Source organism: Sphaeramia orbicularis, chromosome 19 (genome assembly GCF_902148855.1).
Source record: "Sphaeramia orbicularis chromosome 19, fSphaOr1.1, whole genome shotgun sequence".
NCBI classification, from domain to species: domain Eukaryota; kingdom Metazoa; phylum Chordata; class Actinopteri; order Kurtiformes; family Apogonidae; genus Sphaeramia; species Sphaeramia orbicularis.
Window position 1 is genome coordinate 38,284,109 of NC_043975.1, and position 27,705 is coordinate 38,311,813.

Here is a 27,705-nt window from a genome sequence, read left to right on the forward strand (position 1 = left end):
TCAGTTCCGACAAGCTCTATTCCTCGAAATAGTGGATGAAAACTAAATAAACTTGGTAAATCCTTTCAGAAATGTTAGCACCAACACCATCTACATCTACTGTTGGACACTGATAATGGTGCTCACAGCAGTTGCTTTCCATCAACTCCCAAACTGCACAAATATAACTTGCGTGTAAAAATTTACCTAATAGAAAAATGACAATTTTAAAGTCTAATTTTTCTAATAAAAGTTTTTGCGCTGGCAAGAGGTGGTTTTTCAGGCGTGGTATATCATGCAAAACAGCAATGGAAAGACCTTTTCCCAGCTAGTCAGGTGAATTAAAAAAATGGATGTTGACGTACGTTACAACAAGCCGAAAAGAAGAAGAAACATGTCATGGTATGTGTGGACACACCAGGAAACCCAATCATTTGTTAATTTAGTACGAGATAGAGGGGTAATATATAATAATTATGAATATATCTGTAAATCAACATCATATTTACGTTCGTCGCCATGTTTGTGGAATGATTTCTCGTGTCATCTCACGATAATAAATAAACAAATCATCGCCTTTGTGATTTAATGAAAAAAACGACTTTACACACTTCAGTTTTTTCGACATTTAGTAAATATCGGTAAAGTTTTGCACAGATGTCCAATGGAAAAGTGACTAGTAACATGACAGAAGGCTGTTATAAAGCACAGTGCAAGTTGTTACAAAATTGCTGCCATCTTACCACGAGGTGACACAGAGAATTAGTATTGAAACAGGCAAAAACTTCAGACATATATTGATTATACCTTACAGACCTTGATGCCCTCGGGCTAGGATTAATCTTAACAGTCACAGAATCTTAACAGCAAAAATTTGACAAGTATCTAGATGTATTAAGGATTTGAGATCATACATATGATGGTGTTTTCAGGTAGAATCACAATTGTTTTACTTCTTACAAAATGCAGGTGAATCGCAACAAAGCTATAACAAGATTTCCCAATATGAGGTCACTTTTGATATCATATGCTATTAATGCAAACTCATGCACATTAACATACTTACATGTGGAAGTTTTATTCCGTCTAATTCTGAGTCTGGTTCATTTTATGTAGCATTTAGCTACCGCATATTGAGCATCCATTCTAATTCACCCCTACTAAGATGGCACCTTTATAGTAACATCTTGCAAGAGTATATTTCCCATCTCCCCTTTTTACGTTGATGGTAAAGACACTCACAAATGTTAGGCTAGTTTCAGTGGTTTTGATGGGCCCTAGAGGACTGACTGAAGTTTTTCTACAATGAGTGAGCCGTTTGATAGTGAACCGTTATTCATTAAGCTCCAGACTTGCTTTATTTTTGGGAAATTAAATTAAAAAAAATATTATTTTACATTTTGTCTCCTTTAAAACAGCTTTTACATGTGAACAAAAGGCCAAAACACAGAGTAGTATATTAGAAAATATCAGTGTAGATGTAGACTGGGCTTTAGAATGCATGGTTGCTAGTCACTGTTCCAACAGGGTGGCCCGTTTAATGGATCCCCCGTCCTAACAGGCCTGTTCAGCATCATGCCCTTACCGTTCTTGCGTTCATTGAGTGGAGGCAGACTCTGTGTGGGCTGCAGTGACAGCTCCTCCATCTCATGGGTCACCGCCTCGCTCTGGGGACTAGGCACAAGCAGACTCATCATCCCACAATCCCCCTCTGCTCCTAGCTGCCCCTGGGAAGCTTGGGGCTCCATTCTGCCTCAGGAGGGGATTGGGGAGGGTCCCGGGCAAAGCAGCAAGAGTGTTTGGGTCACCGTCCCTCAGGTTTTGCTACCTGAAGTGAACACAAAGAAAAGACAGAGGGAATGAGAAGTTAGTAATGACTGCACTGGACCAGGAGTCATTCAGAATAATAATCATCATCATCCCACTGGTATGATTTCACCCGACTGGTGAAACGCTAAGGGTGGCATTTCATTCGAGCCATCTGGAAGAGCTCAGTCTCAGCCCAAATTATTCATTAAATGAGCTGGGTTGGCTATTATGGCGAATAATCACTGCAAACCACTGCTCATGAGAAACAACGCCAGACTGTGCATGAATGTTTTCTCTGTTCAGACGGGCTTCATAATCTGGAATATGACGTCGCTGTGGCGGTTTCGAACAGAGGGAACGGAAACATTTTCGGAGAGCAAAACAAACAGTTTAGTATCCATGGCTTCCCGACAGAGTCTTAACCAGCAGATGACAGACTGCTTGAGCTAAACATGGGTGCTATTTATCGCTCTCCAGGAGCACCCACATCTATCCATTCCAGGACCAAAGCACTCCTTACCAACCACCCCAATGTGTTGTATTTGGCTGAGAACCGCTGTGTCTGTCTCCCTGTGTGCCAATGAGACTACAGGACTTGTACATGTGCTGATGCTGTGTACACAACAAAACCTACACCTCGTGCTTCATCGCATCTACCTCCACTCTTTATAACCCATAACAAATTTTAAATTAATGTGTCTGATTCAGACAAAAAGAAATCTCATGAAAATATGGCACTCACTCATACTTCAGAAAACACAAGTGAATGGACAAAAACACAAACAAATTAAGAAAACATCATATTCAATCTGGCATTGGATGTGCTGCATATGTTTTTAAAGTAAACAAATGGGCTGCAAAAACAGAACAGATTCAACAGAGTCAGAAAAACATGCTGCATTAAATCACAACAAAATCTAAAAAAAGACAAACAGCTGAAAAAGCCGCAATTAGAGCTGGACGATCTGACCAAAAAGATGATGACAATCTTGAGAGGTTGAATCAGGATCCACACTCAAAAGTTTTCCTTTAGTTTGCTCTGGTTTTTGGAGCCTTAGGCTGTGAATGAAGACTCAGGTTGTTATATGACTAGAAAGTCTGCATATTTGCATCATTTCAATCTGTCATTATCACAATATTTTCACTATACTTAGATGAAACACTAGAAACACTAGTTGACATTTTCCTGTACCTACATCTGTGATGGCTGCAGTGATTCCATCAACTTTTCCTTTAATTGCCTTCTCTGTTGCTTGAGAGTTGTATAATTAATCAAAAATGTTCTGACACTCTAACATAACTCTAAATCTGCGTAAATCAGACCCACGGCATGTCAGCAAAACAAATCTGGGCACAGTTAAGACCAGCAGCTCACAAACTAGTAGCAATTTTTTTGTGTTTGAAGTTGTTTTGTGAGTCGTTATTTTTTTTCAGAAGCAGCCAAACAACATTTTACACAAACACTACGAGTTAAGGCAGACTAAAAACTACAGCACTAACTTGAGAACAGATGCTAAAATTTCAATAATTAAACACTAGTCATCTGTGCAAGTGACACTGATGCTACAAACTCTTAGCTTCTGCCACACTATCTGTAAATACTGTAATTATAGCAATAAACTGACCATTTGTATATACATTAAAAAAAAATACTAGTTAATGACACAATCTGATCACAAACTTAAGATCTGAGACTGTGACATCATTTAGTCATTTATATTTTTATATTTAGAGAAATGTAAATATTAAAGTTGCAACACAACCAAACCAAGCAGCATGTTCATCTCTTTGCCTGTACTGTGAGTTTTTACAGAACATGAGTTGTCAACTTAATGATGTGTGTTGTTTTTCCCACCTAGGCTTTTTAAGTTACAGGCTGACAAACTCTCAGCCACTATGTGATTGGCTCAAACTAAAACCCCTAAAATCTGACAACAATGATAAAAATAGAAGTAGCACCTATTAATTATTCTAAATTGAAACCAAAATTTAAATTGAATATTTATCTTCTGTTCCTCCAGCTGCCTGCAAATTGATGTCTTTCAAATTTTAAGTACAGATGTCCGAAGCAGTTTATTCAGCCCCACCAGTCGCACATCAAGTATTAACATAGGAGTGAATCCCAGTTCATGTAGCATTTATTGTGAAATATATGTTGAACTTGGCTCCTGCTGAAACGCTCCCCTTGTTTTCCGAAGTTCTTCGCTGTAGCCAGTCTCTCCAAAATGATGACTGTCAGTAAAACACCATGGAACACAGGTCATTCAGATGTCGACATTCAGCCGTTCAACCTCAGTGGTTTTCTGTGACAGAACGTCAGTAACAGATCTCCAGTAACAGTAGCCTATCTTCAGTAATTAACCAGGCTCTGCAGCACTGAAGCCCCTCCTATAGATTACAATCAAGATGTGCATCCGCTACTGCAGGACATTCTTGGAAGGTCCAAGGTGAACTTGGAAGAGTTAACTACTGGATGCAAAATTAACAGCTTAACTTTATTTTATTTTTTTAACCTTTACTTAACCAGCAAACACTCACTGAGATTAAAAATCTCTTTTATAAGAGCATCCTGACATGAAAGTGCCACTCCTCGCAAACTGCTGTCATTTAACTTGACAAAATTCAATTTAAAAAGTGCATTATGCTTTCAGTGCTATGGAAAGTGCGCCTTTTCTTACAGTTGTATCTGTGTCTGATTTGTCAATATAGATCATGTCATATCCTGGTAATAGCACGTTACAATATAGCAGTATTTTAAGCAAATACAACTAATAGTTTATATAAATGACTGAGGAAAAAAAAGTAGAGTAATACATGTAGATTTATAATACTAATAACTGTTTGCATTGTAGTAGCAAACAAAAATGAATACAAGACTAACAGAAACACTAATTCATGCTATCATGTAGAAAGAACAGCTGCAAAATAAGGTCACCAGTATAAATGTATAAAATACTACAATAAACAACACTCCATTTGTATCATGTGAGAGGATGCAAAACATCGGCCAAATGATGAAAAATACTGCCATAAAAATTGCTGTTTGTAACACAACAAAACAATTTAATTAAATTCATCAAAAGGAATTTAACAATAATACAGACTTCAAGCAACACACTGCTATCGCCAAAGACAGGAAGGAAAGCTGGCAACAAAGTGCCCACAGTGTGAAAGTGTAAGTTAAAATTGTGATCAATATCATATCATTAAGACACAATGGATCTGAGTGCAACTACGACTGGTCATTCTGTTAAATTAATGTGGTGCTTAGCTGTATTTTTATGGCATATAAGACTATGTTATTGTTCATGTTTAACTCTGGTGTTGTTTAATGGTACAGGAGCAGTAAAAAAACACTTACTGTCAAATCTTACAGGGATAGTTTTTTTTTCCTTTTAAATCCATAAACTGCAGTCCATAAGATCATCTAGGAGAACCGATTGGTCAGTAGGTGCTACTTTTGTACGTTTTTTAAATTGCTGTCTTGAACATAACCTGCCGAACATATAAGGTTAGATTTGTAAAGACACTTTTACACTTCTTGTCGGGACTTTTGGACTTTTTGCTTTGGTCTGACACAGGTCTGACAGAGGGTCTGGATCAGATTGAACCTTGTTTTGGTTCATTGCTGGTGTAAAAACAACTTTATGAAACTGCTCAGACTTCAGGCCACTTACAAGAAATTATGCAAGGTTATTGTTGACAATAAACAGAAGAAGAAGAGGAAAACATAACTTGCCCGCACTTGATAACCCTCGACATTCAGTCCACGGCAAAGTTTTTGCACATATGGACGGACGGACGACGGACTGAAGACAATACCCTGCAACAAGGGCCGAGGGTAAAAATAGACTATGGACATTAAAAAACAGATACATTAATATCACTCAGACATCAAATGACTGACTGCACCGAATTAACCATTGAGTAAATCACAAAAGCTGTTTAGTCTTCTCCCAAAGTTGCATTGTGACCTTAAATCTTAGGCCAGACCTTAGTAAAGTTCTTATGTTGATTAAACCAGAAGTTACTGCACCAGCCCTTTAATCCTGCTGAGTGATACAGGCCCTGCTCACATTTGTTAGTGACCAATGTTTTTATAGCTCAGTTACAACCATTTGTTGTTGTCTATAAATAGTAATACATTTTGGAAACAATAACTTCCAGCCTACCTATAGTAACAGAGGGCAGCAAGGGACGGAGAAAGCAGACGTCTGTGCTCGCTGCTGTAAACAGTCACTCTAAGCCATGGAGTCGCACCTAGCAGAACAGAGAAGCATAGGTTAACATAAAAAAAAAAAAATACAAAAAAAAAATGTAAACCCTGCCTTTTTGGGCAGTATACTGTATATGACACTATGAAGCCAATTTTGTATTCTACATTTGATATACTACTTCCACTTAATGCATGTAGTGCTCTTACATGCATTAGTCCAGGAGTGTACTGAGTGAATGGTTGAAATATGTTTTCCAAACTGAAGTCTGCACATAAACAAGCAGCGTCGACAGTCTGCATCTCATTTAGACAGTGAAGCTGCTTTTGAATAGGTGTTTTTGAAGACAAGGACGGAATAAAAACAGATGATGAGTACCACTTAAAGATGCCTGAATGAAACTAGCCTGCACTCAAGGCTGCATTGGGGTCTGAACACTGATGTTCGTGGTGGTTGCTAGGAAAACCCGCAGTGGTCTCTATGACAATGGAAGTGGATCCTCTATGCAGTAGACAATGGACTACTAGTACTAAAGAGCTGTAACATCACACTGCAGTCTGAAAAGGAGAGGCTCTCAGAGTAAGATTCAATCAGCAGCACACACACCAAAGCTTTCATCGCTCCTCATGTAGTTTACAAAGCAAATAACTTGATTAGAGTTGGACTGCTGTGTCAGTTTACAGGCACTACTGAGCACATATCAGATTTTTTCCCAGTAATACTGTCCATGACTGATTACAGCTGAAGAGATGATTGAAATGTTAAAAAAAAAAAAAAAAAAAAAAAAAAACACAATATGGCAAAGTACTATATCAAAACCAAAGGTAAAATACGTCAAACAAATACAGAGATGCTACAGCCACCACGTCACCTTATCCAGAGTATGAGAAAAATTCTTGTATTGTATAGAATTCAGAGAGAAAGACAAAAAACCTTTATTTACCATTTTCTACAAAGTATATGGAATGGAAAAAAATTACTATTCCTACTGTACCCTTGACTCATCACAATTGCAACCTCTGTTAAAATAATCACTAATATTTTTAATCATTCAGTCTTGATAATAAATGATGGCTTCTTTGCAGTTTAGTCATCCATTAAGGGGTTCATTAAATCTTCATTTACAAGTAGTGAAAGGTACTTCAGATGCCATTACTGCACATTTACAAATGTAAATTAAATATGAAGTACCAGAACATTTGGCTGTAATACAGGTTGAGGTTTGTACTGCATGCAGGTCCTTATGTGATTTTTGCACCAGTATCACAACAACACAGATATTCTGGAATTTAAAAAAAAAAGACATGCAATGAATAATCCTTAGTATATATCAAACTAGGGCAATTATTGCAGACAACTTTGTTATTAGTGCTGATGACTCGAGTCTGTTTGCTTGATTACCAAAGAAAATGCAAAGATTACTGATCATTTTCTCATCTTTTCGTAACTTTAACTAGTATAAAGAAATATACAGAAACTTTCCTTTTTCACATCTAAATCCAAAACATCATTGTGTACAGAACCCTTAAATTGCAGTTTTTTGTGACTATAGCCTCTAATTGCACAGGCGGACGATTCAATTAATCGTGCAGCTCCATCCTGTGGTCAAAGCTTCACTATTTAATGCCCACTAGATTTTTGTATTTGTGCAATCATAACAATTACAATTATTTGATGTGTTTTTATATGCATGGTGTACAACCTAGAATGAAAGAAAAAAATACATTCCTCAAGCTTTCCCTTGTGCTGCAATGGCCTTAATTGATAAAAAAAAAATAAAAAAAACTTGCATAAATGTGGGGTATCTATTCAATAGAGAATAGTAGTCAGAGTTTGTTTTTTTTTTTTCATCTCCGCTTAGAAACTGGACAAAAACACTTTGGTGCTGCACTTAAAGGCACATACAGCCTGTGTGATTGGACATCATCAATGGACATTGTCCACCTGTACTGCAATAGTTGTAAACAATAATTATATGGTAATGATTACACTGTTATAATGGTAGTACTTATGTGAGCGTTAAAACATCCAAAGTCAAGAGGAAGGAGCCGAGTCTAGACCCAGTAATGGCTGGTGAAAAGAGAGAAAACTGGGATGACAATTTTGCAAAGACAGCTTGAGGTTAGTAGTTTTAGTAACATAAAAACATCACATTGATCAATGAGTCAGTTTCATGATCATTTCCCATCGGTTGTTATGCGGTCCCAGATTGTAGCAGCAGTCACAGTGAGAGATGGTCAAATTCAACAGTCATCTGTGAACTTCTACGTGTATGATGTAGCACCACCATTTTTTTTTTTGCTATGACCAAAATTATCACTATGTTTTCAAAAACACAGTGAATACTTGGCTAAAGCAAAAGATAATAAATACATATAAATTGGTTAAAATTTTTGCCCATAAAATTTGGAATGACTTTATTCTTTTGGAATGTGTGAGGGCTTGAAAAAAACATTTCTATCATTCAAACCATACATTTTTTTATGTCAGGATTTATTTGGCTTTAAGTTCTTGCTTCAGTGGTGAGGGTGAGGAATTGCAGAAGAGTGACATTCCTTCAGACAGAGCGTGCTTTGTATACATGTTGGGGTGCAAAGTAAACATAGGGAACAGAAGTGGGTGCAACTGAGTGAGAGAAAGGAGGCAATGAAAGGAACAAACAACTGTCACGGCTGACGAGGCGTTATGGGATAAACATCGGAGCTGCCGCAGCAGAATCAAAGAGCGCAACCAGATGGCGGGCGCTGCGTGTCGCTCTGCCCTCGACTGTTGTCTTAATGGCATGGGCAACGAGAGCCATGTGTTTTCATGAAGAGGTAAACACAATCAGCTTCAAAGGTGGGCCGGACTGAGCGTGACACTGAACTCATCACACATATTAAAACACATTTGGGCATTTCTGCTGTTTAAAACCTGTCACAGGTTAGTGCAGTGGCCGTGTCATTGTCAAATATTAATAATATGCTGCACAGCCAAAGACATATTAACAAAAGCACCTGTCCTGTGCGATATTAACGTGTCATAACTGATTTGAAGTTAATTTTCAATCAGTGCTTTTCCTTGACAGAAATACAAGGACTGATTTAAAGGACTGAGACAGCAGAGGAAAGAAACCAGTGTTAATTATTAGGGGATGGACAAAATATCAGAACTGATGATGGCGTATTACTTCCTCTTGCAATATGAGATCAAAATGCAGATGGCATATATCAATATTTTCCTGACTCCTGACATGTGTAAACAGTGGCTGAGGTCAATGTGTCTGGTAAAGAGGTACAGAGGTAAGACTGCACATTTCTGTACATCATTACCTCTGCCAAGGAGGTTATGTTTTTGTCGCCGTTGGTTTGTCTGTCTGTTGATTTGTTTGTCTGTCCATGTGCAAGATAACTCATAAAGTTATGGATGGATTTGGATGAAATTTTCAGGAAATGTTGATACTGGCACAAGGAAAAAATTATTAAATTTTGGTGGTGATTGGGGGTGGGCACTGATCTGCCTTGGCGGGGGGGGGGGGGGGGGGGGGGGGGGGTTGTCAATGAGAACTGACATGACTTGTCATGACATGTCTAGAGCATCAATTCAACTTTGTAAGCCATATGCTATGACACATTAAAATACATTGTGACTCTGCACGTACATCTTTTTCATACAAGACATCCACTTAGTCCATATTTGTGGCAAAACATGCAGTAATATGGGTGCATTTAGTAGGGGAATTGTAAGGCTGGGAGCAAAATCAATTATTTCCTAAATGAAAAGCACGTCAACTCAACTGTGGTCTTTACAACTTAGTAAAGAATGAGCGGCCCATGGAAATTGACATGAAGCCAAAAATTTGGTTTCATGACATGTATGGCTAGTACCTGATTTCACCACTGAGGAAAAACAAAAAGCCACTCATAAGGCATACAAAGCCTTGGCCTTTGGTTACACTGTTTTATCTACATTAAACAAGCTGTGTGACAACATGTAAACACATATGCTAAGATACTACACTTGTGTTTATTCAAACCCAAGAAATAGAGGTGCGTTAGGTGCAGCTGTTACTGACTTTTGTTGTTACTGGTTTTACACAACAGCGTATGCATTAAGTGTGATCTTTAAGTGAACATGTGAAAGTAGTATACATGACAACCCAAGCTTTAGTGTTCCCATTCAATCACACAATGATGCAGTTTTTGTGGGACAGAAGCAGAATGCTGCCTTGTAAATTAATAAGTTAATTTTTCTACCATTGAGTGGATGAAAATACAGAGATTTCCACGTACAGTGACATCCTGTGATCAGTGGCGATTTCTCATAGACTGCAAGGGAAGCCCGGCTTCCCCTAAAATTATGAAAATTAAATGGTTAAATATGTTCGGTTGTGTTGACATTTCATTGACTACAAATGTGTTAGAACACGTTCATCTCAAAGACGAGTTCGTTCAGAATCAGCTTTATTGCAAATCAACAGCCGCGATGTTGTTCACTTCTCATCGTGCTGTTTTCTCATTCGATCTCTGCTCAGTGCATTTGCCTTCAATGGGACTGAGTGGAACAGTTTTTTTTCATTGCCTCAAAACTGGACAGTAATTGGATAAATGCCACAATGTTGTCCCGACCCCGGACACCGGGCGTCTCTGGGGGTGAATGGAGCTGTGGGCAGAGCTTGGCTGGGCTGGACGCCAGAATCCCACATGCTGATTGGAGGATCAGTCGAAAGGCTGAATCCCATTTGATTGACAGCTATTTTGAGATCTACTCCTTCACTGACACAGTTCAGTTTAATACCGTTGCGCATTTTGCTGTGAAATCAGGAGAGAAACCACTACGAAATTACTCGTTCATTTCTTGCACTGTAAGTAAAACACACTCATTGGACTTCCTTGTTTCAATTTAACATAATTTCAGCATTTTCTTGTTTCAATTACATAATTTAATCATTTCTTGTTCGAGTTGAATATTGTTTTGTAGATAGTTAAATCAATCAAACTGTCGGCTAGGTCGGAGTGAAAGGAGCATCTCTTGTTTAAAAAGGCTGAAGTCTTACACTCGCAACACAATGGGCCAAGGCAATCTAAGCAGCCTAGCTCTGCTGGCCAATACGAGGACACCGGTCCAGTCCCTGGAAAAGACGCCTACTTGGTACAATAAGGTCACTGACCATTTTCTTAAAAAGGAACGGAGGGCTGAATGTATGTTTAAATAACTTGACTTTTTTTTTTTTTTTTTAATGTAAGCCAACAATGAGCTTCCCCTGTTTGAAAGATGAGCAGCCGCCACTGCCTGTGATTATTGTCTGCATAACATGAGACAGGCTCCATCCTTTCACAATCTCTATGGAAGAGCTAAAAATAGAACCAGCATACAGAATACTGAAATGAGACATTTGCCTTATGGGACAGACTTGAGATTAACATTTCCAATGTTCATTATAGAGGTCATTACACCCTGCATAATCTCTAACCAGCCCACATGAATCACAATGAACTCCTGAAATGAAGTAAAACAACCTGGCTCCAAGTCTAATCTCTTTTTTATGCCTTTCAGCAGCAGCAAGTGATCAGACTTCAACTTGTTGACATTTGAGTTGACATTTTTGCAGTGTGACGACTAGGCTATGTCTAGGGTGTGTCAGCATCCTGGGGCTGTTCTGACACAAATCCAGCACAGGTGACTGACTTCAAGGCAAGAATAAATAATAAACAGGGCAGTGATACTCAGGCTGATGGAACTAACTGAAAAAGATACAGCCTCTTATTGTGTCGACTGCTTAAGATTAAATCTGAGTGTGAAACATGTCATTCAAGAACACTTTATTTTCAGCAAAACAACTCTTTCCCAAGTAACTGAAGGGAAGGTATGGCATATCTGCTACAGCAACAAAGCTGCAGTCTCAGTTTGTGCACACTGTCGAGAAGAGGTCATGGTTCAACTTTACTACAAATAGACATGGCTTTGAGGACTTCCAGTGATAAAGTCCAGCCATACCATCACACACACATACACAGTTTCTTAACTGACAACATGAGAGTTGTCATGAGAGATAAACAGCAACTCTTGTCCTAAGAGAAGGGATAGAAATTCTCATTTTTAAACAACTGATGGGTCTTGCAGAAGAAAGTCAATGTTACAACCAGGATAACTAATAATGTTCACTGAAATTAATGTACTAGGCCTACTGTTCATATATTGTGTTATAGGCTACTGCTATATCTAGAGCTATAAAAATTATTGATATCAGTCCATGTATAATTGTTATCTAGTTATTACAATAAGAGTGAGAGAAATTTGAAGAAGCCAGATGGTTAAGTGTGAAGTTTTAAATTACTGTAAAAAAAAAAAAAAAAAAAAAAAAAAAAAAAATATATATATATATATATATATATATATATATATATATATATATATATATATATAGTAAAAAAGATGCAAACTGCATGAAAGATCAAACAAGAAGAGAAAGATGAGAAAGACATGACAAGATGTGCCAAAAAGAAAACAAAGTAAAAGACAAAACAAAGCAAAAATGGCTTACAAGACAAAAATATGCCTGTGGTCTCTGGTATCTTGATTCAGTGTTTATTTTTGTTTTGTTTTTTTTTTCCTAATTTTGAAAAATTAAGAAAACTAGTGTCATCTGCAAAACAGAAGAACATTTCAGAAATCTAGAGGCAGAACATAAAAAAAATACAAATATTTCATTAAAAATAAACGGAAAAAAAAATGACTACATCGAACTACTGAGAAAAAAACTGAGATACACTGAATGTTGCATCTAATAATATAAACAAAATAAACTCTTAAGGGAAAGGAAAATTTATATAATGATAATTATTGTGATATTCACTTATTGTTTTATTGTACCAAACTAGCTGTATCAAAAAATGACTCATGTGAAACTAACACAGTGTAAGAGTTGTTCATTGCCTGCAGTTTGAGTCTGCAGTTTTGGGCCTTAAATAGCTCGAGTCTTGTCCCAAAGAAAACATCTGTTTTCATCCAAAGATAAGACAGAAATGGTGACATCACTGCGGCTCATTCAGTAGAGTCAGTGTTCTGCTCTGTTCCCACAGACACACATGCAATGATGTTTCCTTCCTGGCTGCCTTTGTGGACTTTACAGAAAAGATTTGCTAAAAACAGTACAAAGGTTTGAAAAAACAAAAAAGTCTGACAGGGTGGAAACCAATTAGAGGGGGATGATTACACCTAAGCAAAGAATGCCTGTTTCACTTCACCATAAAATAAGGCAGATGCACAGATAGTTTTGAAAAACAAAAACATGAAAATGAGTCTAGACCTTCATAGGGTGACAGTGCTGGTATTCGACATGTTGATAAAAGTTGACAGGCTGATTTGCTATAATCACTGCAAGATATAGGCCACAAGAACCCTGACAAACATGGGGACAGCAGCCCACCTTTAGGACAATTTAATATTAAGTTGGGCAATGATCAGTGTACACTACCACATGCAACGACTTTCGTAGTTTCATTTTCATTCAGTTCTCCACAGTAGGCAGACGCGGTGAGCCTCGTCTAACTCCATCTGAGCACACAGTCATGCAAACTAATACTGCACCGGGAGGTTGAAATAAGCAAAACACTGGAATACGGTGTACTGACAGTGGGTAATTATTTCCCCATTTACCCATATGTTAAGCCCAATGTTTAAGTTAACGCTCATAATTCTCAGTTTACAGGGACAGACCGGCTGGAATAGGCCCCTCCACTGAATCCACCACATCCTGCCTTGTCTGAATGACTCAGACAGACAGCGACCTGTTCGTATTTGCTGCAGCATTGCCTCATTTTCCTCAGTTCAATCGATTTGAAGGCACAGAGATAACATCATCGCGTGTATGCATGTAAGCGAGAGGGGCCTTATTACACAACCGGGTCCGTGCGTGGTTTCTATTACTTGAGTAATACTGATGCCAACTCACTGGGATGCTGTCTGTCAAGACACGGAGCATCCGGACTCTCAAATAAATCAGCATACAGCACCAAAAGAAAATCTCCGCACAGAGAAATTTGGCAACACTCAAGTTTAGAGACAAAAATACATTTCCCCAAGGGAGTATTATTGGCTGACATGGCTGTCGCCTCCTCCACAGTGAACATTATCGCAGTGGAGGAGGTGGGTGGGTGTGGGACACGCTAACGCTGGCTAGCTACTTTAAATCTGACAGGTGAGTTTGTTGCTGACAGCCGTTTTCATAAAAGACGGCAAACAACTTTGGTGCCAAATGTTTCACAGACAAGGAAAAATATCTCATTACACGGCAGGGTCAGGTACTCGTAATTCGGGTTGTGCTGCCACGCTCAGACCGCTGTCTCTGTGCGCACAACACGAACACTCCTCAACAACAACCTCCTCACATTCTCGCTAGTTAGCTCGGTGTGGCTAACGTAGGCTAATATGCTAAAAACAAGGCAGCGCCGCCTTAGTGGTGTGCAGCCTTACCGAATTATGAAGAGTTTCAACCAGAAGCAGTCCAGCCTGTAGTTTACAGAGGTACATCCAATAATGTCAGTCGAACTATGCTCCGTATTTTGTTTGTTTCCTCCTGCTATGAGATTGAAGTTTATTTCACAGGGTAAAATGGCTGCGACTGGTCTGGATTCGGATGTAGAGTGACGTAATGACGCTGTCGGACAGGGAGGCGTGGCAGGGCCGCTACACTTTATTCATGATCAACTTGACTTGCAGTACTTGAATTGTACTTACCTTTAAATGTTCCTTCTGTGGGTTGGAGAAAATCTCACTCCTTCTAAAGACAAATAAACACTTTTAACTCCTCTTGTATTTCCTTGAAATTACAATGTATCAAAGCTGTAAACAAATTGTGCAGACAGAGTAATTTGCCTCTGAATAACAATAGTGGTATGATGGTTCATGTTGATGTTACAAGTTGAGTTTACAATTTTTTCTTCCTATTTTTTTTTAAAATTATTTTTCCATATTTTGTTAGACTTCACCTCAAAATGTAGTTTTAAGAAAAACAAGCTATAAGAAAACAAGCTTCTCTATTTACCAAGAGTACTACGTGCTATTAATATGACTACTAGTACTTGCACTTTACTCGAGTATTTCCACTAAATTCTGCTCTACTTTCAGTCCACTACATCTCATGAACATGTATTGTAATTGTTATTTATACATTTATCTGCTAGATTTATTTTCAGATGGCATTTTTTCATCCCTTTTTTGTCCAGTGAAATAAGATTTCTCCAACTGTACTGTTTGTCACAAATTGAAGGATGAATTGTTTCTTTAGTGGTGGAGAAATCCTTCTCCTTTGTCAAAAGAATAAATAAAACCCTGTTTAAATTAGCCGGAAAATGCAATATCACAATGCTGAAAACTAATTGTGCAGCTCTATTTTTTTTAATAATAGTAATAATGTTCATGTTAACACTATTATGTTTTTTAGTATGGGTTACATGGAAGCATCTTTATTCATGCTGCAATTAGATTCTAAAGCAAAATAGCATTAGGCATTCAACATTCTGAATCTTTTGTAACTGTTGTTCAAATTCATTTGATGGATGGGATAATATCTATATGGTGTAGCAAGCTTTTGTTTATAAAATGACAGGTTAAACAAGGAAATTATGAAAATAAATTTTTATTTCCATTATAAATTCATTAAAAATGTTTTTTTTTTTTTTTTTTTTATCTTTATCTTTAAAAGTAGCAACCAATAACCTATGACACAATACCAAAACCTGACTTATTTTCATTAATTCTACACATTAATATGATATCATCTTCACATTTGCTGGTAAATGAGTCATCCACAGTATTGTACAAATCCAACATGAACCGAGTCTGAACAGAGACATGAGTCACTGTTACGTCTGTTTGCTCTTTTGCACAGGAGCAGGGACATCTGCAACATTATGCAAAAATTCATACAGTAACTTAGCATTGTTTGTGTTCCCGAGTATTTCTGCTAGCTTGTGCTGGCTGAGTTTGACTAGATCTGCCAGGCTGTCGGCATTTTTAATAAGAGCCCTACAATTTTTTGTATTGACCCCAGGCATCTTTAACAGGAAGTCATAAGGTCCCGGATTGTAGATATCTGCGGATTCAGCCACCGTGTCCGACTCAGCTGTAACTGCCTGAGCTGCCGCGGCGTCTGGTTCAAGACGGCCCTGCTTCAGTTCTAAGAAGAGCTCAGGCGTAGCGTGAGGGGAAGGGCACCATAGTATACGAAGGCGTGGGAAATGCAACGTGAGTAAAGTGAGTTTCGAAGAAATGTCATTCGATGATATCTCCTGTCGGAAATCTGTGCGGGCCATCAAAGAGAACGGTTTACTTGGATCAAACTCAATGAGCAACACTGGTTTCCTGTAGTACCGAGTCATAGAGAGGCACTGGGTGTACAGACGGCCACTCTGCAGTGAGCCAATAAGATCACTGACACTCTTCCTCTCTACACATGTGTCTGGAGTCAGGATGTAGTCTCCGACTTCCAGTGTAACGGGCTCGATGTCCAGTCCACGGCGGTGGAGAAGGGATGGCAGTTCACTACGGAACTCACGCATGTCCACAATGACTCGCGAAGGCTCTTTGGGCTGCTCCTGGCCTCCTGAAATCAAAGTACAAACAAAACACTGATATCATTTCAACTAGAGACTCCTAAGGGAAATCTGCCATCTCCTCAGGACCCAAAAAGCTACATCTTTTACCAACTCTGCTACAATCAACATAATGTTAAATCTACTTTGGTGGTGAATCTATTTAAGGCACAAGCCCACAAGTCAGGGACAGAATGCCAAACTTGGAAAGCAAGATATTATCAGCAATCACTTAACACTGATAAGTCATGTTAGCTAGCAGGCAACACACCAACTGAACAAACAACTCAAATGCTAACACTTCCAAACACCACTGACATGCTTTTCCACTATGAAAACATTCTCAATAAATTCTCCTTCTTGCTAAGAAAGATTTTTTTTGACTTACCTCAATAGTGACAATTAATTTGGAGGTTTTTAAAATCATAACTCAGCCCCTTCCCACATACAAACTTTATATGTACAGTATTTTATTCTAACACTATTATGTTTTCAAGTCCAGGTTCATAAGAGGAGAAAGAGAGAAAAGGAACAGAAAAAAAGGAGTACTTTTCTATTTTAATTTGTTTTAAACCTACACTGGGTTTGAACCCATAATTTGGGTAATGCAGAGTTGGACACATTCAAGAACACCTATAGAATCAACTGTCTAGACCACAGGTGCCAAACTCCGGTCCTCGAGGGCCGGTATCCTGCATGTTTTAGATGTTTCCCTCTTCCAGCACACCTGACGGTCGTTATCAGTCTTCTGCAGAGTTGGATGATAGGCTTATCATTTGAATCAGGTGTGTTGGAAGAGGGAAACATCTAAAACATGCAGGATACTGGCCCTTGAGGATCTGAGTTTGACACCCCTGGTCTAGACCATCAACCCTTAGAGACTACAGAAATGGACATGCCTGCTTTGAGGGTGTTGGTGGTGGCATTGGCAGGCTCTAAATTTCTTGCCAAGTCCAGGTTGGTGTCTTCTCGCCCTTCCCTTTCTTCTGGGATGACCATGGTAGCTTTCTCCCTGCAGAGGAGCACACAACCACGCACAAGTAGCCAACACTTAAACAAGCAAATCAATGCACTCCAAATTCATAACATGTTCATGTCCAGTTCACATCATGGATTTTCTTGAAGGAAAAAAGTCAATGTGAAAACTTGGACCTTGCAAAATCCTAACGCTCTCCCCTAAATACATTTTTTTGTTACAGATTATTTGAAGTGTGGCCCTGGAGCTATATGTCATTTTTAGTATGTGTATTCTAAGCCTCATCAGTTGCTTATTACCCCTCGGCCAACTGGCTGAAGGGGTATTGTAATCATTTTGTCATCTGTCCATCTATCTGTCAATCCTGACTGAGGGGTATTAGTGTGCAGCATGTTGTTTTTTCTCTGGATTTGATTGATATTTATACTGAACATCCACGAAGACCAAAGGATGGCTTGCAATGCATTCGACATAGTGAAATTTGTTCTGAAAAGGTCAGGGTCTGCTACACAATCAGAATAAGGATTTCAAACCTTTTTAGTGAAACTAGTGGAGACATGAGTTTTTCAAAATTGGAAGTAACAAATTATTTTTGTTTATTATTATGATTTCAGTGACAACTACTATTTATATTAATATGGTTAATATTGTAAACCAGCCTTAGGGCTTCTTGGATGTTCAGTAAAAGTTTCAAACTGATCCATTGGAAAACTAGAAGCACTTGGAGAGCGCAGACCTCCGCCAAGGCAGATCAGTGCCCCGGATTTGAATGAAAATTTCAGGAAATGTTGATACTGGCACAAGGAACAAATGATTGAATTTTGGTGGTGATCGGGGGCGGGGGTGGGGCATGGGGACCCACTGATCTGCCTTGGCGGAGGTCTGCGCTCTACGAGTGCTTTTCTAGAAAAGAAAACGCAGACCTCCGCCAAGGCAGATCAGTGGGTCCCCATGCCCCCCCCCCCCACTCCCCCACCCCTGATCACCACCGAAATTTAATCATTTGTTCCTTTTGCCAGTATCAACATTTCCTGATGTTTTCATCCAAATCCGCCCATAACTTTTTTGAGTTATCTTACACACAAACAGACAAACAAACCAACACCAACAAAAACATAACCTCCTTGGCAGAGGTAATAAGCAGCCAGTGAGGCTCAAATATACATACTAATGATAAAATTTAGCTCCAAGGCCCAAACTTCAAAAACTCATGACTATAACAGTTTGTGGAGTTGAGCTTCGGGATTCTCAGCTTAGATGAAGCTTTCACATGGATGTTTTTAAAGAAAATACATTTTAACCCTTTCATGCACAGTGGTCACTCCAGTGGACAGTTCTTCTCCAGCTGTTCTCTGGTATATTCATGGATTTTATTGTTTTAGTTCCATATCAGCCAACACAGTAGACACTTACACATCATCCCATAATAATACACTGACATTCAGACCATTAGTGTAACTTTGCTGTTCTTGATAAACCGGATCTGCAGTAACATGTTTGAGTGTTGAAGGGGTGGGATAAATAAATTATACTTCCTCCACTCCTTTTAGAATGTGCAAATGAAGTCATGTATAAGTTTTGTTTTTTGTTTTCTTCTATGACCTCTTACTACCTGTTTTTTTTTTCCTAAGGACTAAGTACGATTGCTTTGACTTGTTGCACATTCAAATAAACTAAACCAAAAATAAATAAATAAATAAATAAATAAAAATCAATTGCTTGTTATTGTTACTAAACTGCAATTAACTGTTTTGTTTTTTGTTTTTTTAACAAAAAAAGTTTTTTGGTTTTTTTTGCATATTATGTCCATGAAGTGAGTAATGACTAGTATTAGAGTATGTTAAAATGTGAGAAAACAGCAGATTAGCAGCATCAAAAAGGTTTTTATTTCATAGTTTTCACATGATATATCAGTAAATCCATGTTTCTTTGCTTCCAAAATTAAACGCATGGTGTCAAGCTGACATTTTTTTAACTCCATGAAAAATAGGTTCATAAGAAAATTTTGTCACATTGTTTTTTTCATGCCTAAAGAGGAATAAAAATACTCAGGAAATCAATGTTGATTAAGGTTCTCATAATTTGTGCATGAAAGGGTTAAAGAAGAGCGAGATCCTAGGTGAGTTGCTGTGGAATATATCAACATTAACGTATTATAACTTCCATACTTACCTACTTTGCTAAAAAAAAAAAAAAAAAAAAAAAAGGTTTCTGACCTGATCAGATGCTCAAAAGCTTTCTTCTCTTTAGAGAGCGCTGTCAGATACTTCTGCTCCTCTGTTGAGCCTCCATATATAAGGAAATACACCCTAAGGAAACAAAATGTTAGATTGATCAGTTGGCTGTGGCTCCAGGCACTAGAAAATAATGTGAAATAGCTGTTAAAATAGTAACAAAAAAAAATACAATTAAAAAAAAGAAATATTTGCTTCCAGTAATAGGTTGGACTGAATAAACTAGGTTGCTTTCTTGCAACATAAAAAAATTTCTTACAGCTGTTCTGTCTTTGGATTACATCAGTCTTTCCCAAAGTGGGGTACATGTACCCCTAGGAAGAAGCCCAGGGGGTACTTGAAATTTTTTTGCAAAAAGTCATCATGTACTGAATACAAAAAATAAATAATGAGATTTAACGTGGAAATATAAAACACAATAAATAAATTAATATAATAAAATTGACACTCCTAGTTTTATTGTCAATCATCTTGTTTAACGTTTAGTAGGACTAACATGTTAAGAACATTTCCATTTCATATTATTCAAGATGAGTTTATTTAGTAATTAATTCATTATTTGTTGTTGATGAAAGGTCCATTTAATAATGAATGACCAATTAATTTGTTTTTCTTATCAATGAAAGAGGGCACTTTTCAGTTTATATCTTGCACATAAAATTTACTTATAAAAATATTTTTTAATATATTAAAGTCAAATATATATGGTTTGTTTACAAAATTTTGAAAATAAAAACAGGCACCTTCTGCACAGGAACAAATTTTGCCAAATTTCTTCAATCAATAATGCTGAAATGAGAATAAGGGGTACTTGGCTAAAAAAGTATATTTCAGGGGGGGTAGTCAGGGGGGTACTCAACTGTAAAAAGTTTGAGAACCACTGGATTACACAAACTGGATAGTTAAGCATTAACCCCTAATTATGGGGAACTTTATTACACATACACAACACACACTGTGCTACCAGCTGCCTCAAATACACACATCTAACTGGTCCACGGTGGTGCTCTCTCCCGTTACAAAAAATCACTATGAGGTTTTTTTCACTGTTGAGACCAAGGAATAATTTAGTCTCATCAGTCCATACAACCTGTTGTTACTAACAGCCATATGTTCATGAATATTCTGGGGAACAGTCAGCTGATCATCTAGAGTGGATGTTCATTTTTTCCAACTTGGCTTGAGCATAAAAATCTTGGTAAAATTGAGAACATGTTTTGACGTACGTGATCAAACACATGTCGTTACTGGCCAATTGAGGCATGTTCATGTGATGGGTTGATGTTAAAAATGTGCGTCTTAATTTGTTTCAATGTGCAAATACATACAAGTTTCAAACCATCTCCATATGTTGTAACAATATATATATTTTTTCCTCATTGCTTTTGATTGTAGCTTAACCGAAATGGGTAGGCTACATATAAAAAATTAATGTACAATAAATTTGACCACGGACAATGTTCCAAAGACCTGGCAGCATTTCAGCACAAAAGCCTAGGACACCCACTTGAGGTCTTTCTTCAAACATAACCTACATTAGGCTACTCGTAAACATTTCCAACTCTTACAGTTTCTGATGGAATACTTATCATATATTCATGGAACAGGGCTACTTTCATATTTTTGTCTCACACCTAAGAGGCTTTCCAGGCCGACTTGCTTTGTAGATCTCCAGCTGGCGGACGAAACTCAGCTCGGCGTCGTAAAGCACCACAAAATCAGGCTCCACCTCATGCAGCACCCGTGTCAGGCTGTGAGGGTCAACACAGCCCTTTAGCGGGTGAATCACGGTGAGCGGCTCCTTCAAGACTCCGTAGTAAGCATCGGATGACAAATCTAACTTGATCTCTTCTTCTTCACTTCCATCTTCTTCCATCAGTTCATTCTCATCACCACTGCTGCCCATCACTGCTACTTCTTTGGTCTCCTCCTTTCCCACCATCTGAGTCAGGGTCAGCGACGGCCTTTTTGTTGCCTTTGCAGTCGTCTTCTTTGCAGGTTCCTTTCCCTTCATTCCTTTTTTGGTCCAGCCTTTCCCCTTTTTGTGCGAGCCGAGTTCAAAGGCGGCAGCTGAAGCGGTGTCCCGTTTACCGATTGTGCGGGTGTATAATCTGTTGAGCAGCCAGTCAGAGCCGTGCCTGATGTACTGCTGCAACTGGGCACAAGTCCTGTCATCACTGGCACAGATCAACACACGACCTGGGGCGACATGTACACAAAACATTAGTATAGGTTTGAAAGTTTCATTAGTAATAAGAGTAATACTGATAATAATAATAATAATAATAATAATAATAATAATAATAATAATAATACATTATACTTGGGGCTTTTCCAAGACGCTAAACAAAAAATTAATGAGATTAAATACAAAAAACAAATGGTGAGTGAAAAGTAAAGATCATCAGTGTTTGAAGGTGGAATTAAATAGGTCAGTCTTGAGTATTTTTTTTTTATGTGGTGAGTGAAGAGGAGTCTCTGATGGCTTTTGAGAGTGAGTTCGAGAGGGTGGGAGCAATGATGAAAAAGACCCTGTCACACCAGCATTTGTGTTTGTTTCTAGGTGGTGGGGAGGTAGGGACCTGTCTTTATTGTTATTTTGATTAAAGGAATAGTTTTAGATGTTTTTTTATTTTTTCACCTTTTTCAAAGTATTATGGGGAGAGCTCTGATGAAGATAAGCAATACTAAAGAACCGGTATTTATTAAAGGAGCAATTTCAAATATTTTTACTTTAAAATAGGCAAAACAGTTGTTCAGTTATCATAATTTTTTCTAAAGAATAGCTTGGATGTTTTTCCATAGATGTCAATGTATTATGTAGCTGAGATATGCACTGAACTGTCACCCAACCCCGTCCCGTTTTTGCGGTAATGTTGTACCATAATAGTGAGTAGTGGGGCACTGTCAGCTGGTCTCCCCCCAGAGCTTCATCCTGCCTGAGGTCAAACATAAGGCTCTTCTCAATTTGCCTATTTTTCAGCCTCTCGAATTCTCAATGCTTGATTGTGACCTAGAAAGCAATGTCAGTGTGCCATCGTGAAAGAGGCCACAACTTCCCATAATTCAAATCACGGTCTGAGGACTGAGGAGGTTAGCAGAGGTGCTATAACCATTGCTTGATTGTTGCTCTGCTTTTCAGCGAGCTATAATGTAAACGATTGACTGATGCTGTTAGTGAAGGTTATAAAGAGACTTTTATCACTGTCTGAGTTTGTCTTTTAAGGAGAAAAATTAATGATACCGTAAAACTGATATGAAATTACTCTAAGGTTCACAATTTTTATTGGGCAGTAGGGCTGCTGCAACTACTGTAAAGAACCCACACTTTACAAAGGCAATATAGTTTTGTACATTAAGGACCACTAATAAGGAGAAAACAAAAAAAGCTGATTTTATCCACATTTCTATCTTGTAGAAATTGTTAGTTTATGTGACAATCACATTTTAAACATGTCAGTTAACACAATGATTTTTTTCACTTCAGGGTTTTGTCATAGTTTAACTACAATAACCCTGACAGATAAAACACTACATAATGGATGCCTCAACAGTAATGAGCTCTTACCTGGCTCATGAGAGCTCTTGTTCTCTCTCTCAATCTCCTGCAGTACCTCTGTCAGAGCCTCCCACTTGGGGCTCTTTTCCAGCACCAGTTCCCGCTTCAACTCTGAAATACACACAGCCTTTAGTCATTTTAAATAATACATGTATATTACAATGTAGAAATCAACTCTGATGAATACTTTTTCTCCCAGATGTTTGTTCAGGGGTCACTTACCTGAGGCTGGCTTCTGTTTTTCTGCATCAGCTCCAACTTTGAGTTTCTTCTTGCTCTCTGGTATTCGATACACTCGACTCCTCGCATTCAAAAACATTGAGGTACTAGAGTCCAGAAACAGCCACCCTGAAGGCAACAACAGGCACATGCAATCACACAGGGGTAGCCAACATGAAGTATAAAAACTATTATCAACCTGCTCTTATAGAGCATTTAATGTGGATGACATAAATGGGCTCAATGTTTTTTTTCAGATTTATTTATTTGTTTGTTTACATCTAATAGTAGTGTTTCAGATCTGTGGTTCACCTGAATTGGACCCAAAGATCTTCTGGCTGGAGCGCAATGACTCGAGCAGATTGAGGAAAGTGACGCAGTCGTACTGGGTGAGGTAGAGCAAGAGAACCCTCAGCACCTTGAGGTCCTGGACCAGGCCTTTGGTCTTTGCTCCAAGCTGGTGCCACAGGGGGTCCAGATAGTGACGAATGGTCTAGATGGAGAAAGAGAGGACTTGTAGTAAATCCACAAATCTAAAAATCTGAGTTTTTGGCCTTAGAATGTCTTTGACAGGTTTTTAAAAGACAGATTACACCATCATCAAACTGCCTTCACTTCACAAGCAGTGGTTCTTTGCAGTCATCTTCTTCATTCTTCTGACTGAGCTGGTGCTTTCAAATGAGTAAAGAGGAACATTACACCATAAACAGTATATAAGCTACAGGAAAACACAACTCACTGTGGTGTTAGGCCGCTATAGTTGTGAAGTATGGTAGGCTACAGTAAGTGGTATGTAAATTACAGGACTATATCTTAATCAAATTCTTGGGGTGATTTTGTTTAGGTTTCAGTGGTGCGGAACAGTGTTTGGGCTGGAAACCGTCAGCTGTTTCTGGCAACTATGGCTTTAGGAATAAGGACATTAGACTTACATTGGAAGTCAGAAAAACATACAGCTGCTCTGAAAAGCCATCAGCAGACACCAGTTGTCTCACAGTATTACTCTGTATTCACATTAGAGGCATCACATACATCCAGACCCAGGACAACAGAATATGACATAAGTATAACGGTCTTTACAAAGTCTGACATTTAACTTAAACTTGTTGAAATCTACAGGAACTCTGAAACTAACAGCAGACGGTATTGAACACATGTGGGCACTAACAGAAGACGATTGTCTTCACAGTGTAAACAGTACGTAATCTCCATATTGCACTTATTCTGATTGTCCATTCATCAGTTGCAATTCTTTCTATCAAAACTAGCTGTCAACTAAAAACCATCTTGACAGCCCCATTTTAGTGTGTAAAATATTCAAAATTGATATTAAAATTCCACTTCATCTAAATAAACCACTGAACCTTTTCAAAGGCAGTGCCTAGTGTGTTCTCCAGTGACAGGTCCTCAGCCTCCAGAGTTGGGTTGTAGCGTTTCAGCTCCTTCAGACAGGCACCCATAATGTCCAGGATGGAGCTCTGGATGGCCCTCATAGCTGGTGTCAATGACACATGAAGCTCTACCACTTCCGGCTTGTGCTTCTCCAACACTGTATTCACTGATGCTTGGAACCTGTTAAATGAAGCGAATAGAGAGTAAAGGTGGACATGTTAAGTCCAGGATGAAAAGTTGAGAAGATGCAGAGAAAAAACAGTTATCCAAAATGACCAGAATGTAAAATTTACTTGACTACAGTTGACTAGCTATTAATACATAAAATACTTTGACTAGTCTATTCTGTTTGATTGTACCTTGGCCAAAGGTAGAGTTTCTTGACAAAGAGGTTCCTCATCACACGCTCCACTTGGCAGAAGCCTGAGGAGAAGGCTGTGGCCTTGTCAGTGAAGGCTTTAATGAAGCCCGTCTTGTTCTTCTGCCTAAATAAGCGGAGAATGAATGCCTCCTGACAGGACTCAATAATTTTATGAGCACGGTACACCAGGATTCCTAAAGAAAATGAAGGGTTTGTTTTTACTGAATAATCAAAATCAGAGTATATAACAAAAAAATCTATAAAAGTGCTATAATCTGGCCAATATCATATACCTGATATGAGATGAGCAGGGATGCGATCAGTGAGAAAGTCAACCACTAGGATTCTGCTGGTTACGAACAATACCCCTCCTTCAGTGTACACATTAAAACGCTCGGTGCTCTGGATGTCACTGGTCACTGTCCTTGGCAGGTGGGTCACACCCTCCACTCGCAACTGCTCAGTAAAATATTCCTAAAGACAGAAGAGCAAACAAGACATTGGAAACTCATGTATTTTCTTAAACTTATCCTCCACACATAGACTCAAACCTCATCTTCAGTAAGAAAATCAAGTCACAAAAAATCTATTACTGTAGAAGCAGTCAGTATCAAGGGATTGTGTCCCAAAACGATCAAGAGAAGCTCATCAGTCATGTTTTATCTCCCGTAGGGTCAACTATTGTAATGGTCCTCTGGCTACACTTTCCAAACAGATCATTAAACAGCTGCTGTTCATAAAGAATGAGACTGCCAGAGTTTTAATAAGGACATAGGGAACAGTCCTCACACTGACCTCCAGTTGTAGATACAGAATAGATTTTACAGTACTGCCACTATTTTACAAGTTATGACTTAGGTCTTAAACACTCTACACTCTAGAAGCCAGAGCCTAATTCAACAGCAGCACTGAGTTGTTCCCCAGATATAGACATTTTTAAATACATGGTTAAAACACAACTGGCTCTAAATCACACTGTAAGATTTGATAAGCCTAATTCTTATTGAACTGCATGTGTATTTGCCATGTAATTCTGAAGTACTCTTTTCACTATTCCACAATTTACAATCCAAGGCAATACAAAGTGCTTAAATAATGCACATTGACGTGCCTTGGAGGATGAACTGAGCCACTGACAGCATCAACAAGCTTTGAACTACAGTTCCCAAAAGTCCTGACTGTTATGGTGTGTTAAAAGTTAGTAAGAACTACCGGTTAAACTTGATGTTTCTGGGCTTTATAAACAGATAAGCAATTAATTGTTGCACATTCATTCAACTTACTAATATCTCACTGTGGAAATACTCCACTACAAATAAAAGTCCTGCATCACAACCTTCCACAAAAAGTTTGCTTCTCCATACACTATAGTTTTTTTTTATTCATTTAAATGCTACAAACACTATGTGTGTTAAATTTTACTGCTGCACACCTTTGTATAATATTAAAGATGAGCTCAGCTATCACATTTCAGTCTATACCAATGAACCTTACTCAACAAGATCATGTCAATCAATCAATCAAATTTTACTTATATAGCGCCACATCATAACAAAAGTTATCTCATGACACTACATTTAAAGATGGACTAAACCAGACACTTAAGCCAATTCACAGACACCAACAGAATCCTCCAGGAGCAACCACTTGGGTACAGTGGTGAGGAAAGAGAGAGAGAGAGAGAGAGAGAGAGAGAGAGAGAGAGAGAGAGAGATTGGGAGAGAGAGACGGAGAGATTGGGAGAGAGGAGAGGCGCAGCAAACGGAACTTGCTGTTATTGGTATAACTACTAGTAACTAGTTCAAATAACCATAGCTGCTTACACGACTACTCTGCATATGCTTTTGCCATAAGCCTCGAAGAGGGAATTGAACACCCACTCCTTTACTTTACCTAACAGTCAAAGTCAACTCACATGAAGACACGTGGTTTGTCTTGGTGCAATCAGACAAATGTAGGGGACAACCTTTGGCTCTGTTAACAGTCAATATACCTGTTCAGCTGTGGTTGTGTTCAGCAGAAGGACCAGGCTTCCCTGTTCTGAGTAAACCCTCATGAACTGCAGCAGGATGCGGTCTACCCCCATGCCCTCCGCCACCACCAGCAGCCCGTCAGAGCCGAACAGACCCAGAAACATTTCCGTCTCGAACTCTAACAACGGCCCCGCCATGACGGAACCGCTACCGAAAGAACAAGAACGAAAACAACACAATTCCTCTTCCTTTTAGTGATTACGCAATCCAAAAGAGTACTATAGCATCATAAACCTCCTACAGGAACACTTCTCATTTCTGTTGTTCATTGTTTTGAAGTTGCATATCCGGTCACGTGACGTTAAACGACGGAAACTGTGGTGGTCAAGACCAAGAGCGCCATCTAGTGACCCGG

General features: G+C 38.6%; 2 protein-coding genes across 5 annotated transcripts in view; both read right to left on the bottom strand.

Moving 5' to 3' along the window:
- The window catches only part of mrtfba (myocardin related transcription factor Ba), a 33,455-nt gene extending 18,844 nt beyond the window's left edge, over positions 1-14,611 (bottom strand). For 2 of the 4 annotated variants that reach the window (XM_030121618.1, XM_030121615.1), the window contains exons 1-3: positions 14,457-14,611; positions 5,961-6,048; positions 1,565-1,807 (exon numbers count right to left, since the gene is read on the bottom strand). In XM_030121618.1, coding sequence (XP_029977478.1) covers positions 1,565-1,727 — 163 coding nt within the window. In that variant the 5' untranslated portion in view covers positions 1,728-1,807; positions 5,961-6,048; positions 14,457-14,611. Of the gene's footprint in view, positions 1-1,564; positions 1,811-5,956; positions 6,049-14,456 lie in introns of all 4 variants that reach the window. The other 2 variants (XM_030121616.1, XM_030121617.1) reach the window with 2 other exon arrangements.
- A 906-nt stretch (positions 14,612-15,517) lies between these two features.
- Positions 15,518-27,625, bottom strand: ercc4 (excision repair cross-complementation group 4). The gene is made up of 11 exons (XM_030122305.1): positions 27,311-27,625; positions 25,611-25,791; positions 25,316-25,511; positions 24,929-25,136; positions 23,877-24,057; positions 23,568-23,693; positions 23,355-23,456; positions 21,421-21,985; positions 19,769-19,861; positions 17,476-17,588; positions 15,518-16,587 (listed from the first exon to the last, which is right to left on the bottom strand). Exons 1-11 carry the CDS (start codon positions 27,485-27,487, stop codon positions 15,848-15,850), a joined length of 2,682 nt encoding a protein of 893 aa, XP_029978165.1. The 5' UTR covers positions 27,488-27,625; the 3' UTR covers positions 15,518-15,847.
- Positions 27,626-27,705: the final 80 nt, after the last annotated feature.